Raw genomic sequence first — 15717 nt, 5'->3', positions numbered from 1 at the left:
ATGTGCATTGCCTTCCTTATAGATTTCCCTGCACTGGTTTTCTATGCTCTGTCTCTCACTCGCAGATATGTTTCTTATACCGTAACAAAGAATCAACAATGGCTGATGTCACTACCATTTAGTAGTAGCTATTTCAAACATCCCACCAAAGATACGTTTTTTTTTAAGCAGCTCTTCAGATGGTGAGCTCAGTAAAAGACTCTGGGGCCCTTTCACTAAGCTGTGGTAAGCACTAATTCATGCTTATGCAGGTTAAAAAGCGCTACTGCGGGGTGCGCAGTCAGAGGTGTAGTTAGGTGGGATGCCAGAGGAGCCACCGCTCCCCCAAACGGACTTCTGATGGCGTTGACGCCTATTTTTCAAGCAGTCCGTCGTGCCTATGAAGTGCGCTCGGCGCTCGTGTACCTATGTAGTCCATTCTCCGCTGCCCCTGGCGTCACAACCTGACTATGCTTCTGTGCACAGTACTTTTGGGATCGGCGTGCGCTTCCCACATGCTAAAGTATAGAATATACTTTTTAGCGCTGGGGCGTGTCTGGGGATGAAGAGTATGCATGCTCTGCGCTAATCGATTAGTGCAGCTACATTGCTGTGTGCTAACTGATTAGTGCGTGGTTAGCGCACCAGCCCTTACTGCCTAGAAAATAAGGGCCCCGTTTTCTAAGCCGCGCTAGAGGCGCGTTAGTGCTTTTAGCGTGTGCTAACCATTAGCGCGCACTAACTGTGTAGGCACCCACAATATTTCTATGGGCACCTACACAGCGCGTGGTAATTTTGTGCACACGCTAAAAATGCTAGCGTACCTTAGTAAACAGGGCCCTAAGCGTCGGTAAGTGCTCACACGCTAATGGCCATTAATGGGAATAATGGAAAATGGGGCCATTTTACCGCCACGCTGAAAGTGGCCTCAGCACATGGAAAGGTTGGGGATAGCCCTGGCCACTTTTTAGTGCAGCTTAGTAAAAGGGCCTCTTTATTACTAGCAAATCATCTTTAATCCATTTTTTAATAATATTGTTTTAACTTTTATATCTCTTGTTTATAGAAAAAAAACATTTATTTATTTGTTGCATTTGTATCCCACATTTTCCCACCTATTTGCAGGCTCAATGTGGCTTACAATATTCCGCCCTGGCTATTGCCATAACTGAGTAAAGATACAATTAATAAATTACACAAGAATATGAGTAATATAGTGAGATAAAGCATTGGGTATAACGAAATCAATAATGAAATAACAATTAAAACAGTAATTTACTAAAGTTCAAGTGAAGGGTCGTTGTTCTATTGAAGAGATAGGCCTTCAGTGATTTCTGAAAGCTGATTAGATCACTTATTTTTTCACATCAAGTGGTAATGCATTCCAAAGCTGCATTCCTATATAAGAGAAACAATCAAACAGTTTGCTTTCTTTCTTTTGTAAACAATATATCAGATTCCCTCATCGTATTTAACTCAAGCAGTTCAGCTGTATCAAGGATTCCCATTATATACATTGCCCCATTAAATTGCTGGTTGCCAGGGGAGGACAGACCATTTGGGCAACCGGCCAGTACCCGAGGGCCCAGAGGTCCTAGGGGGCCCAGAGGCTCTGCCCGGTTGCCTGCTGCCTCCGACACACACTATAACCTCCCCTCCCCCCACGGTCCTATCTTGAAGGGCCCTATTTATCCCGGCGCTGACATGTTTTAAAAATGGCTGCCGAGCTTCCCTGTGGCAGTCTTGCGAGTCAAGACCCGCGAGACTACTGCAGGAAGTCTTGGCCGCCATTTTACGGTGGTGCCGGGCAGAATAGCGGTAGTGGTCAGGAAAGAGTGGGGTTCTTTCCTGCCCCCGAAGAAGCCACTAGACCACCAGGGCCATTCTAAGTAGGCTTGGGGGACTGTGGTGTGTGGCAGGGGGTGGCAGCTGTCGCGGTAGGGGGGGCCACCGTGCAGCGGCCGTGGGGGGGGGGGGGGGACCAGCGGACAGTGGGCAGCAGCCAGAGGGGCGCCAGAGCACTTTCACTGCCCCGGTGGCCAGAGCACTGTCAGTTCATCCCTACTCTTTGCTCTAACAACTTACAGACCTCTGTACTGTTTATGTTTGCATCTGTGTGTTACAGATGGCATGTGAAGGGGGAGAAGATAAGGTGTAAAGGGCAGCAGTCAGCATTTTTCAGATTACATCTTATCCTTTTAGGATTTCTTCATTGCAACATCTCTAACATGATACAGCTGTGTGTTGACTGTACAACGCATTAACTGTTACTGCATCCCCCTTCTTTACAATAGTAAAAATGTTTTCTTCATAGGGATGGTGCTATAAAGAGAAGTCAGCAAGATCATCTATGTGTAAGCTTTAAACAGCACATTTATTACACACTCAGAAGAATTTAACCATATACAAATATATCCAACAATAATACCATCAACAGCAAAAAGAATCTAATAGCATAACATCAAGGCTAATCCTTGCAACATTATTTTAAACACGTAGGGGTGAATTCTATATATGGTGCCCAAAAAAATTGGTGCTGTAAAAGCACTATTCTGTAAACCACGCTTAAAGTTAGGCACGGTTTTAGCAGGGTTTTTCAGCCAGTGTTCCGTTGCACATTGGTGTGCCGCAGCTGATCCCCAGGTGTGCCGCGGGAGTTGGGCCAGCTTAATTTGTGCAAGAATGGAGTACGTTTTCTTGTCTCTAGCAGTTGGTGGCAGGGAGCAGCGAGTCATACAGCCTGCTTGCACCAACTCAGGAACCTTCTGTTTGATGCTTCCTGCCTATGTGGAAGCAGGAAGTTACATCAGAGGGAAGGCTCTGGAATTGGTGCGAGCAGTGGCGTAGCTACGTGGGACCACGGGGGTCTGGCCCCCCCCAAAATTTCCTCTGGGACCCTGGTTTTGCAGGACCCTGAGGCTGTCGTAGAGGCTGACCCCTGAAGAAGGCTTTTTTGGGATAACGTGGGATATAAATGTCACAAATAACCAGTGCTTTTTTTGTAGAAAAAAAGGTGCCGGTACTCATTATGGGCGGGGTCACCCCTATGATAGCCACACCCACATTAACCACACCCCCTATACCAGCCATGGCGCATATAAACAGACATCATTGAAAATATTACAGTACTATAGGAGAAAAAAATAACGTGATTTGCTAAGTAGTAGTAGTAGTATACCCAGTGCAAAATAAGACAGCCAATGTAATTTCTCAAATTGGACATATTACAAACACTAAAATGAAAATAAAATGATTTTTTTCTACCTTTGTTGTCTGGTGACTGTTTTTCTTTCCATATTGGTCCCAGTCTGTGATTCTGCTTTCCTTTATTTTCGCTTAACTCTTCTGAGCCATTTGTCATTTTTGTCTCCTTTTTCTTTGCTTTCTTCAATATTTTTCAGGCTCTCTCTCTGTCCAGATTTAATTCATTCTTACTATCCATTCTTTAATTTCCTTCATCTACCTGTGGCTTTTCATCTTTTCCTCACCCTTGTTCTCCCCATGCCCCTTCCTCTTATTCTCCAGTCTTTCTCTATTCCCCTTTTCCATCCAGCAGCTCTGCTTTCTCTCCCCATCCTTCCAGTGTCTCCCCTATTTCTTTCTGCATTCTTCCATCCAGCGTCTTCCCTCTTTCTCTCCCTATCCTTCCGTTTTCCCTCTCTCCCCATCCTTCCATCTGTTTTTCCCCTCTCTCTCTCTCCCCATCCTTCCATCTGTTTTCCCCCCTCTCTCTCCCCATCTTTCCATCTGTTTTCCCTCTCTCTTTCCTCATCCTTCCATCTGTTTTTCCCTCTCTCCCCAATCCTTCCATCTGTGTTTTTCCCTCTCTCTCCCCCATCCTTCCATCTGTTTTCCCCTCTCTCTCCCCAATCCTTCCCTCTGTTGTTTCCCTCTCTCTTTCTCTCCTCTCCCCAATCCTTCCCTCTGTTGTTTTCCCTCTCTCCCCAATCCTTCCCTCTGTTGTTTCCCTCTTTCTCTCTCTTCCCCAATCCTTCCCTCTGTTGGTTTCCCTCTCGCTCCCCAATCCTTCCCTCTGTTGTTTTCCCTCTCTCTTTCTCTCCCCAATCCTTCCCTCTGTTGTTTTCCCTCTCTCTTTCTCTCTCTCCCCAATCCTTCCCTCTGTTGGTTTCCCTCTCTCTCCCCAATCCTTCCCTCTGTTGGTTTCCCTCTCCCTGCCAAGTTTCCCGCGAACGGCGTGAAGTCGCGACGCACGCGGCACCAGCCCCTATTTCCGGCCGCTGCTGCTTCTCCTGTTGAGCAGCAGCGGCCGCTACACAAAGAAAAAGAAGATTAAAAAAAAAAACTTCAAACCTGGCTGAAACGCGGCACCCCGGCACTGTAGACAGCCATTAGGCATTGGCTGTTGCCCCGCAGCCGCTCCTCCTCTTGCCTCTACGTCACTGCCCCTGGAGGAAGACCCCGGAGGAGCGCAGTGATGTAGAGGCAAGAGGAGGAGCAGGCTGCGGGGCAACAGCCAATGCCTAATGGCTGTCTACAGTGCCGGGGTGCCGCGTTTTTAGCCAGGTTTGAAGTTTTTTAAAAATCTTTTTCTTTTGTGTAGCGGCCGCTGCTGCTCAACAGGAGAAGCAGCAGCGGCCGGAAATGGGGGCTGGTACTGCATCCGTCACAGGGCGGGGGGAGCAAAAAAAAAAGGTGCCGGTACGCCGTACCGTTGCGTACCGGCACAAAAAAAGCACTGCAAATAACTAACTAACTAACTAACTAACTAACTAACTAAATCTTCTTCTCCATGTGCTTTCCACGCAGGCTGACAGTTGCATCCGAGGACAAACGGTGGCATATAGCTGTTCTACTGGCCACTCTCGTGTTTTATTGTCTCGCCTCCTCAGCTTTCTTCTTCCTGTACACCCATTACACCCATCCAGCTGGCTGCCTGCTGAACAAGGGGCTACTGATGGTCAACATCAGCCTTTGCACGGTCATGTCCTTCATTTCCATCAGGCCCTGTGTAAGAGTCAGTAAGTGTACGTTTTTTTGGGGTAGCCCAAGGCTAAGCTTGCATTACTGTGCCCAGAAATGTTACCAGACTAGGACTCTTACTCCAGCGCATCTGAAGGTTATTGAGAAAGCAACAATGAAAGCCCTTCCCTCTGAGGAAATGTCATTGTACCTATGAAAATGGGTTCTTGGATTATTGCCCATCCTGCACACGAGTAAAAAGTACATGTGCTATTCCACAGAGCATTACCAACAAATCTGAGAGACTGAGCTCAGCATACTTCACATACCCTAGGGCTTAGAAGTGAGATTCATTACTGTCATGGTATGCACAAAAATAATTCATTTGGAGACACTGCCCACAGACTCTGGAACACTCTCTGGCTCGTTTGCAACTTTCCGCATTTCCAAAATACACTGATCAGGATAACCCAGCAGATCAAGGAGTATGGCAAATGCTGCTCTTCAAAAGGAATCTTATCAGGATTTCCATGTGAGCCCTGCTCTCACAACTTCTTCAAGTCCACTTCCTTCTCCTTAGTGTCAAAGACTGTGTACTTGAGTTCTGTACTCCCGCAGAGGATGGGCCAAATTTTATTACCCTTCCAAGACCCAGGCACAATCCATTGGGTCCATATGGATTCTCCCCCTACGAGCTCATACACTTGTGCTATACTGAGGGCATATGCTTCCCAGTAAAGGACCAATATGCCCTCTTAACATTCATGTGAATTTAATTGTGTCAGTAATATTTTTTCAAATTTTCATGATGATGATGGTTGCAAATCCAATGCATTTATTTTTGTTTGTTTTGGGGCCAGAAGTTCCTCCTGCTCCTTTGGAATTTCATCTCAGTCAGAAATGGTCTCTACAGAACTATGGCACCATGGATCTTCATTCACAACTACATAAGATGTAATGATCTCCTCCTGCCCCAAATTTAGTCCAGCCATTGTAGTGTCAGCCTTGGTCAATGGGCACAGACTGCATCTCCTTCTAGAACTCATTAGGGGGACAACTCTATAAAATGGGAACTAAGTATTTCGAATACTAGAATGAAGCGAAAGCAGGTGAAGAGGTTGACACAATGACCAATCCACCAGGGAGATGTAGTTTAAAGCAGATTTATTCAAGCACCAAAATGAGAAGGTATAGTAACATAGTAAATGATGGCAGATAAAGACCTGAGTGGTCCATCCAGTCTGCCCAACAAGATAAACTCATTTACATGGTATATGATACTTTATTTGTATACCTGAGTTTGATTTGTCCTTGCCATTCTCAGGGCACAGACCGTAGAAGTCTGCCCAGTACTGTTCTTGTACTAAGTTCTGAAGATTCTGGAATCCTAAAGAGTTACAAGATTCTGGAAACCCAATTAGTAGCAACATTCCATGTAGAACCCCAAAGAGTAACATAGTAACATAGTAAATGACGACCGATAAAGACCTGTATGGTCCATCCAGTCTGCCCAACAAGATAAACTCATTTTACATGGTATGTGATACTTTATACCCGAGTTTGATTTGTCCTTGCCTTTCTCAGGGCACAGACCGTAGAAGTCTGCCCAGCACTGTTCTTGTACTAAGTTCTGAAGCTAACGTCGAAGCCCCTTAAAATTTACACTCCAGCCCATCCCTATCTATTCAGTCACGGTCAGGGCGTAGACCGTAGAAGTCTGCCCAGCTCCCGTTTTGTTTCCCAATTACCGGTGTCGCCACCCAATTTCCGCTAATGGTTATGCGGAATCTTAGCGGAGATTGGGTGGCGACGGCCCAAGAGCTGGGCCGTTTTATGGCGGACACAGCCGCCTGTCTCAGAGATCAATATACACAACTGTATGTGAAAAGAAAATACTGAGGGTCCTGTTTACTAAGGTGCGCTAGCTTTTTTAGTGCACGCTAAAAATGAATGCGCGCTAACGCTAGAAGCATCCATAGGAATATATGGGTATCTCTGGCATTAGCAAGTGCTAAAAACGCTAGTGTGCCTACAGCACGGCTTAGTAGACAGGGCCCTAAATCATAATAAATCCACATTTTTGGTTTCACATAACAAATGCATTAAAATATCAAGAAACATTCATAAAATGTAAAATATAAAAAGAATAAAAGGAATAAAAAAAAGAAGTGGACTGCAACAATATGTGCTATCACAATATGAAAAAAATATATTAAAATGTCTATAAATATAACCGTATGAGAGAAACATATTAAAAAGGATATAAATATGACTCACTGGCAGAGATGGACATCACAGTGGTAAAAGGAAAGAGCACACTGAGGGGTCCTTTTACTAAGGTGTGCCGAAAAGTAGTCTGTGCTGGTGTAGACGCGTGTATTGGGCGCTCGCAGGTCCATTTTTCAGCGCACCTGCAAAAAAGGCCTTTTGGGAGGGGGGGGGGGGTCGAAAATGGACGTGTGGCAAAATGAAAATTGATACGCATCCATTTTGGGCCTGAGACCTTACCGCCACCCATTGACTTAAAGGTAAGGTCTCACACGTTAACTGGGCAGTAACCGTCAGCATATGTACAATGCCAATTACTGCCCAGTTAGCGCCGGAAAATAACATATATATATTCCGGTGCACATAATGGGTTCGTGTAAAAAATGAAATTACTGCCCGAGCCACGCGGCTTAGTAAAAGGGTCCCTTGTTGTTCACACACTATTGAAAGACAGCATTGCTAAAGTAGTGACTACATCAATAGATGCTTTGGCTTCTTTGTTCAGATCTTCATAGAGGGTGTCTTCCTGCTTCCAGTGGCGTTCCTGGGGGGGCTGGCACCCGGGGCGGATCGCCGATGCGCCCCGCCCCCCGGATGCAGCGCCCCCCCCCAATGCAGCGCGGACACCCCCGCGAAGGAACCCCCCCCCCCGCTGGGGGGGGGATGCCATGCGTGCCTGTCCTCCGTTGTTCCATGCTTCTTCTGTGCCCCGGAAGTAACCTGTTCCGGGGCAGAGAAGAAGCATGGAACAACGGAGGACAGGCGCGCGCAGCACCCCCCCCCAGCGGTGTGCACCCGGAGCGGACCGCACCCACCGCTCCCCCCTAGGAATGCCACTGCCTGCTTCTACTGTGGACATTTCTCGAATACTAGAATGCACACGCGTAGGTATGACACCTAGGGACCCTTTTACTAAGCCGTGTAGGCGCCTATATGCGCCGAACATGCACCAAATTGGACTTACCGCCCGGTTACCGCGTGGCCCTTGCGGTAATTTGAATTTTGGCGCACCTCCGTGGCATTTGATGCGCGTAGGTCATTACTGCCCAGATTCTTTACCACTAGGTCAATGGCTGATGGTAAGGTGTCAGATTCAATTTTCGGCAAAAAAATAAAAGAGGCCTTTTTTACAGGCGCGCTAAAAAATGGATTGGCACATGCCCAACACCTGCGCCTATACTACGGCAAACCATTTTTTAGCATGCCTTTGTAAAAGGACCCCCTACTTTCCTTTATAGAATAGGTTTCTACCAGGTGCCTGGCACCCAGTTGTATAATTGTTCTTCAAGTGTGCACCTGGAGTATGACCACTAGATGTCACTGTTGTGTAGTGACTGAAACACCTTCTCCCCAGGGACTGGGAATGCTGTGCCCACAGCATCCCTAGCTTAGCCAAACTGCAGAACAGAATCTGAACCCATAAATTAAACTCAGCATCCTGCGACTGAATGACACCAGCGTCGGGTCACCAGGCTGAGATATGGAATAGAGGTCCCTTTCTAAGTTCTTAAGGCTGAGTTAAAATCAGTACATTCAGAGGGGTCCTTTTATTAAGGTGTGCTGAAAAATGGCATGCGGTAGGGTAGGCGTGGATTTTGGCCGTGCGCCGATCCATTTTTCAGCACACCTGTAAAAAGGCCTTTTGAAAAAAATTTTGACGAAAACGGACGTGCGGCAAAATCAAAATTGCCGCGCGTCCATTTTGGGTCTGCGACCTTACTGCCAGCCATTGACTTAGCGGTAAAGACTCACGTGGTAGCCGGGCGGTAGTGACCTGTGCGCGTCAAATGCCACTTGGCGCGTGTCCAAAAGATTAATTTTCAGACGCACATATCGGACGCGCACCAAAAATGAAATTACCGCAACAGTCATGCAGGAGCTGGGCAGTAGCTCCATTTTGGCACACGTTGGGCGTGCGTAGATGCTTATGTGGCTTAGTAAAAGGGCCTCTCAGACTGAAGACAGGTTGCAGATCGGAGGTGGTTGCAGGTACTACTGAACAGAAGCAAGATCTCAGAGCTTGTCTAGCAATAAGAAAAAAACAAACACACCCTGCTTTTGATAGGTGAGGCCAGTCCATAAGGCAAGGCAATAATAAGTAACCTCACAGTCCAGGTTGTCAGATTTATACAGGAATATAGCAGGGAGAAGATCTCAAGTTATCCACATATGGACAAGGCAAAGAACAAGATACACTGAGGATCAGGTAGGCCTCAAATGCATCGATGCCAGCTCTTTGGGTACTTCAACCCCTCAATGTATCCAGGCAGAAGTCATGTGTGTTGAGTTTAGCACCCTTGTTTTTATAAAAATGATTCCCATACTCAAATTAGCTAGTTAGCAGCCCAACTGGGGGCTCAGCTTCTGTTGGATCAATCCAAATGCTGGAGACAGGTGAGGTCAGCCACAGGATGTGGAGGGATGCTCTATCCCTACGGTATCATAGTATACAGGAATCAAAGAGTAGGGTGGATGGACTCTTCCAAAAAACACAAGGGCGATACCAAAGTATTTGTATGTAAGGATTTATTGAAATTACACCAAAAGATTCAACACAGCAGCTGTGTTTCAGCTCAAAGGTGCCTGCCTCAGACTTCTAAAATAGATTCATACAAATAAAATAATACGTAAGTACGTTAAATGTAAAATAACAACAGGTGAGGTACCATTGCAAAACACAAAACATAGTTGCAGATCCAAATTCGCTATAGACACCCACAACCAATCACTGAAGAGAACATAGATGCAGAAATGTAGGACCAGTCGGAGAACAGAACCTAAATACCTCAGAACCCAGACAGTACTGAGCTGGATGACAAGAACTTAATGCTATCTTCTGATTAGTTTGCCTGGGAAAGCGAGAGACCTGAGAACTCTAAGCAACAGCTCCATCCTGATCAACTCATCCATATAATTCAGGAGAGCAGTTGATCCACAACATTAAACTCAGTGTAACCTCTTTCTCCAGGTATTCCTTCAATAAAGGGGCACATTTCAGGGTGCTGCTGAGCCCCTACAAAAGTTAACACACCCCTGGCAGGGTTCTTTAAGGCAGGGGGAGCTATTCCTCCAGGGCCCAAGACACTCTTCATGGACGGGGTTTGTTCTAATCAAAAAAGTTATAGTAAAGTAAATGATAGAAGTGAAAAAGTTTAATAACATCTCTTCTCAAAAGCTTCCAGCAAAACAGAAATATGGTCCCATATAATACACAGAAATAATTAGCACTCAATTCATGGGGGTTCCTTAGACCTCTCCCTCCCTTAAGACTCTTCACCAAAAATAAATGTGGGCTCTGTAATGTAGACTCCATGGAACTGCAATGAAAATGAGCTGGGCAGACTAGATGGGGTTTACAGCGCTTAGCTGCCATCAAGTTCTCTGTTTCTAGTGTATTTCTTCTGTAAAGTTTCAGTGCCTGTATGATGTAATAATCTTACTCCATTGTCTCCAAGAACAACCACATTCTGGCCTGCTGCAGGCGTCTATCATCTGCTGTTACATCACGTACCTCACCTTCTCCGCCCTGTGCAGTCGTCCACCAGAGACAGGTCAGTGTTGCATCCTGTCCCTTCTTCAGGCTCTCTCACTCACTGTTCCTATAATTTACAAATATTGATCTCTGTCCCTCTCTTTCTGCTTATTTCCTCTCTGTATTTTTTTTCTCTGTGTTCATGGTCTATAGTGATATATGAGGGAGAAAACATCACCATCTGTTTCCCAAGCATTAGTAAGGATGGCTTACAGACAGAAGACACAGCTGTGGCCATCGCTGGAGCCACCGTCATGTACATCTGTGTTCTCCTTGCATGGTATGGCAAAATCTGTGTGCACTGAGATAATACTGACGTAATTTATATGCACCCTTAAGATATCTTCTATTGCTTGTGCAAGCCTTTTTCTGGATCCTAGAATACAGGATTTCCACTCTCCTATGCTCTGGGAAAACCTGTTATGGATTCTCAGACAGAGGGAGGATTAATCCATCTCAAAGCCCAAGCCTTAGCAAATCTACTTAACAAAGACACTGCAGATATGAGTGTGGTGTTAAATAAAAATAAAGCTGTTTACTGGTTCCTGTACAGTAATAACATACCTCTACATTGCACAGACAAACAGATCTTTTCCTTTTCATAGGGACATCCTCCTTCTCAGTGGCATAGCTACGAGGGGCCATGGGGGCCTGGGCCCCCCCAAATTGGCTCAGGGGCCTCCGGTTTGGCTGGTGGGGTTCCCCACCCCCGCCAGCTAAGGCATTTGTCCCGCGCTGCTCTCACATTGCCTGGTGCCCTGTCCTATTTTCAACGCCGTGCACGCTCGTTTTTATGAAACTGAGCATGCTTGCGCATGCACTGGGCTGAAAAAGGGGTGCGGGGTGGGAGAAGGGGGGAGGAAGAAGAGAGAAAGAAGATGCTCGGGGGGGGGGGGGGGGGGGGGGGAGCGCCAGAGACCTAAGCAGCGGCCATGGCATTACCCTTTAAATCTACCCTAACCTCTCTGAATATCCAACTATAATATCCTTATCTTCAGTTGGTTGTGCAGTTAAGCTACAATCCTTTAGGAGTACCTGCAACTCAATGTCTCTTTAAGTTGTGTATTGAAATTGCTGACTCTCCATGTCCTGCTGTTATTATTCTGCTGTGTGAGGAGCTATGCTCCACCTTTGGCACTTCAAAGAGGGAGAAAGTTTATAAGCTTTACTACTGCCAATGCCTTCACAGCTGGCAAAAATCCCTCCCACTCAGTTCCAGTTGGTACTTTGAATTTTCTACAGCAGATTCCATTAGTCTTTACACAACTGCATATTTCACAAAATGTGTGTCATCAGGAGACTAAACCACTGTTGGTAAAACTTCATTCATGATCACTTCGGTGTGAGAATTCAACTGGAGGAGCCTCCCTGCAACAGGTGGGAGCTTCTGGGTGTGAGTTTCCCTTGCAGGGAGGCTCCTCTGGTTGAATTCTCACACTGAAGTGATCATGAAATGCCAGACCTGGGTGTGTGGGGGGGGAGGGGGGGGAGGGTTGAGGGACAGAGGGGAGGGAGAGAGAGAGAGATGCCAGACTTGGGGGCGGGCAGGGCCACCGAGAGACTGAGCCGGGCTCGGGGCAAGGCCACTCCCAGCCCCTATCCCCAACCCCCCCCCCCCGGATCACCGCCCCTTCCCCGCCTCCCCCCAATTGCCACTGCTGTCGCCTCCGGTTCCCTCTCCTTTCCCCAGACCACTGGCGCCGCAGTCCCTAGTCTCCACCTACCTTCCCTCAGCTCATTTCTGTCTGCAATTCTACCCCCCCCTTCATAAAAAAAAAAAAATCTCGAAATCGGCAGCACAGCACCTTCTGTGTGAAAGCGGCAGATCGCCTCGGGCAGGCCTTCCCTCACACTGTGTCCCACCCTTGCGGAAATAGGAAGTTACATCAGAGGAGGGCGGGACACAGTGTGAAGGAAGGCCTGCCCGAAGGCGATTTGCCGCTTTCACACAGAAGGCACTGTGCTGCCCATTTCGAGATTTTTTTTTAAATGCAGGGGACCGGGAAGCAGACAGAAGAAAGCTGAGGGTAGGCAGGTAGAGACTGGGGACTGCGGCGCCGGCTGCCTGGGAGCAGGAAAGGGCGAGAGACCCCGGTGCTGGGCCCTCCTTGGAGTGCCGGGCCCGGGGAATTTTGTCCTCCCTGCCCCCCTCTCAGCGGCCCTGGGGGGGGGGGGGGGTGAGAGTAAGGAGTGGAGATACTGGATCGGGACTGGAAGGGAGACGAAAGGGAGAGAGGTACTGGACTCCAGGAGGAGGGAATAGTGTGAGGAAGACACAGAGAGAAGAGAAAGAGAGAGAGAGAGAGAGAGAGAGAGAGAGAGAGAGAGAGGAATCAGGGAAGAGAGAGGGAGAGATGACAAACTGGGGGAGGGGAGGCAGGGGAGAGAGAAGGAGAGATGCTGGTCCCCTGTTGGGGGTTGTGGGAGAAGGAAAAGAGAGAGGGGATAAACTGAACAAGGGATGGGACAGGGACACAGAGAAAAGATATTAGGCATGGAGGGAGCATAGGAACAGGGATACAGAGGGACAATGCTGGATGCAGAGGGAGAGATAGGGACACTGAGAGGGCAGATGGTGAACACTGGGGGAGGGTGAGATAGGGACATAGAGGGGAGATGCTGGACAGGACACAATAGGGACATAGAGGGAAGATGCATGGTGGACACGGAGAGAGATGAAATGTGAAATGGACAGGAGACCCTGACAAGAGAAAAGTAGAAAAAAGACATAGGTACCAAAGTAAATGGAAAAATAAAATGCTCAGACAGCATAGGTTAATTAAAAAACCCCCAATATTTATTCTGAATTTATTAATTGGAATATGTCAATTTTGGCAAACGTGCTTTACTGATATCTTACATTTCAGTTTCTGTTTCTCTGGTATTGCTTTACACGTAGCACCTGAATTTTTGAGGTTTCCAGTTCAGTCTTTTGTCATCATATCTCTATTACTGATGTGCGGTCCCTTGTTTCATATTTGTTGAAGGTCTGTGTGTTTTGTGCATGTGACCAAGGTGTGATATTCTGCTAGTGTTTATTTTCTGTGTATGGATCTGTAGCAGTCTGACTTATTCTGTATTTTCAGTAGGAAGTATATTGGTATTCTAGGGTGCTGCCTCTTTCTAGGTAGAGTTGTTACTATTTGAGTCCTGGACATTCTCTTTCAAGTCCCTGCTACCCACAAGGTGCAAGCTGTGAAATGATTATGGGGCCACTGCAAGTGTGATGGATGATGGTAGACCCTGAATGGGGTGAGGTTGCCATTGCCACCCCTGGCTATTACAAGGCAATGGAGAGTTAAGTGACTTGCCTAAGGCCAGAAGGATCTATGGTTGGATTATGAACTTGGGCCCTCTGATTCCCAGTCTGCTACTCCTCTGTCCTGCCCTGGACATTATGCTGCTTTATAATGATAGGTTTTCTACACTAGGAAGGAATAGTTAACACCCAGCTAACAGACTACTTCAACAAATTCTCCATACTACATGAATCTCAATCAGGCTTTAGATCCAACCAAAACTGTGCTAATCAATCTACTACCGAACTTCAAAAAAGAAATATCACATGGAGGAAACATTCTACTACAATTCAACATGTCAAGCGCATTTGACATGGTTTTATTTATTTATTTTATTTTTGTTACATTTGTACCCCACACTTTCCCACTCATGGCAGGCTCAATGCAGCAGGCAATGGAGGGTTAAGTGACTTGCCAAGAGTCACAAGGAGCTGCCTGTGCTGGGAATCGAACTCAGTTCCTCAGGACCAAAGTCCACCACCCTAACCACTAGGCCACTCCTCCATCAAATCCTCAAAAGAATCCTTGACAAAATTGGAATAGGAGGGAAGGTGCTCAAATGGATACTAGGGTTCCTAATCACCAAAACCTACCAAGTAAAGATGAATACCACCCTCTCCCACATATGGAAAGCAATATGCGGAGTCCCACAGGGCTCGCCGCTCTCACCAATAATATTCAACCTATTGATGGCCCCCTCACCCGAACACTATGTAAACAAGGATTCAGCCCACTCATATATGCCGATAACGTATCAGTCTTCATCCCTTTTAAGAAGAACCTACACAAAATCACAACCAGGATTACAGAAGGTATGAACTTAATGGAATCCTGGGCTTCAACATTCAAACTCAAACTGAATAAAGACAAAACACAATGCCTGATAATCGCTTCACCCCACAACACTGCCTAATTCCCAAACATCACTGTCATGGACACATCCCTCCCTATATCTGACAATCTAAAATTCCTGGAGTCACCATAGACCACAACCTGACCCTCAACACACAAATATCAATCACCACAAAGAAAATATCCCACGTGGAAAATGGAACACATTAAACACTACTTCCCAAAGGATGTCTTCTGCACACTAGTACAATCCATGACCCATGGTACTCGAGTGGAGGAGTGGCCTAGTGGTTAGGGTGGTGGACTTTGGTCCTGGGGAACTGAGGAACTGAATTCAATTCCCACTTCAGGCACAGGCAGCTCCTTGTGACTCTGGGCAAGTCACTTAACCCTCCATTGCCCCTGGTACAAAATAAGTACCTGAATATATGTAACAGACAGGTGGTATATCAAGTCCCATTTCCCTTCCCCTATAAAGAGCAGGCAGTACCATTGCAGCTGTCCCAGAAGGGGAATGCTATTACCAGATGGTATATACCTCCTCTTTACTCTAACTGGGGCAGGAACATACAGGATTAGTGAGGATCCTGCAAAGAAACTCACATATACAAATGTATGCAAATATTCTACACAATTGCCACACAATCTGCTACCTCCTGCCACAGAATCTTGAAATATCTGGTTCCACCTCTGTAGCCTCTCCTCAAGTCACTTCACTGGCTTCCGATCAGGTACCGCATACAGGGTCAAGCTTCTCCTACTAACCTACAAATGCACTCGATCTGCAGCCCCTCCTTACCTCTCTACCCTCATCTTCCCTTACGTTCCTACCCGTAACCTCCGCTCTCAAGACAAATCCCTCCTCTC

The 15717-nt window shown here is 46.7% G+C and overlaps 1 protein-coding gene across 1 annotated transcript in view; it reads left to right on the top strand.

The window, feature by feature from the left end:
* LOC115462214 (serine incorporator 4-like) overlaps nucleotides 1–15717 on the top strand; it is a 75290-nt gene that overhangs the window by 18760 nt on the left and 40813 nt on the right. The window contains exons 6-8 of the mRNA XM_030192228.1: nucleotides 4747–4958; nucleotides 10623–10718; nucleotides 10853–10979. Of these exons, the coding sequence (XP_030048088.1) occupies nucleotides 4747–4958; nucleotides 10623–10718; nucleotides 10853–10979 (435 nt within the window). The remainder of the gene's footprint in view (nucleotides 1–4746; nucleotides 4959–10622; nucleotides 10719–10852; nucleotides 10980–15717) is intronic.

Source organism: Microcaecilia unicolor, chromosome 1 (genome assembly GCF_901765095.1).
Source record: "Microcaecilia unicolor chromosome 1, aMicUni1.1, whole genome shotgun sequence".
NCBI lineage: Eukaryota > Metazoa > Chordata > Amphibia > Gymnophiona > Siphonopidae > Microcaecilia > Microcaecilia unicolor.
This window is presented reverse-complemented; position numbering and strand designations above follow the sequence as displayed.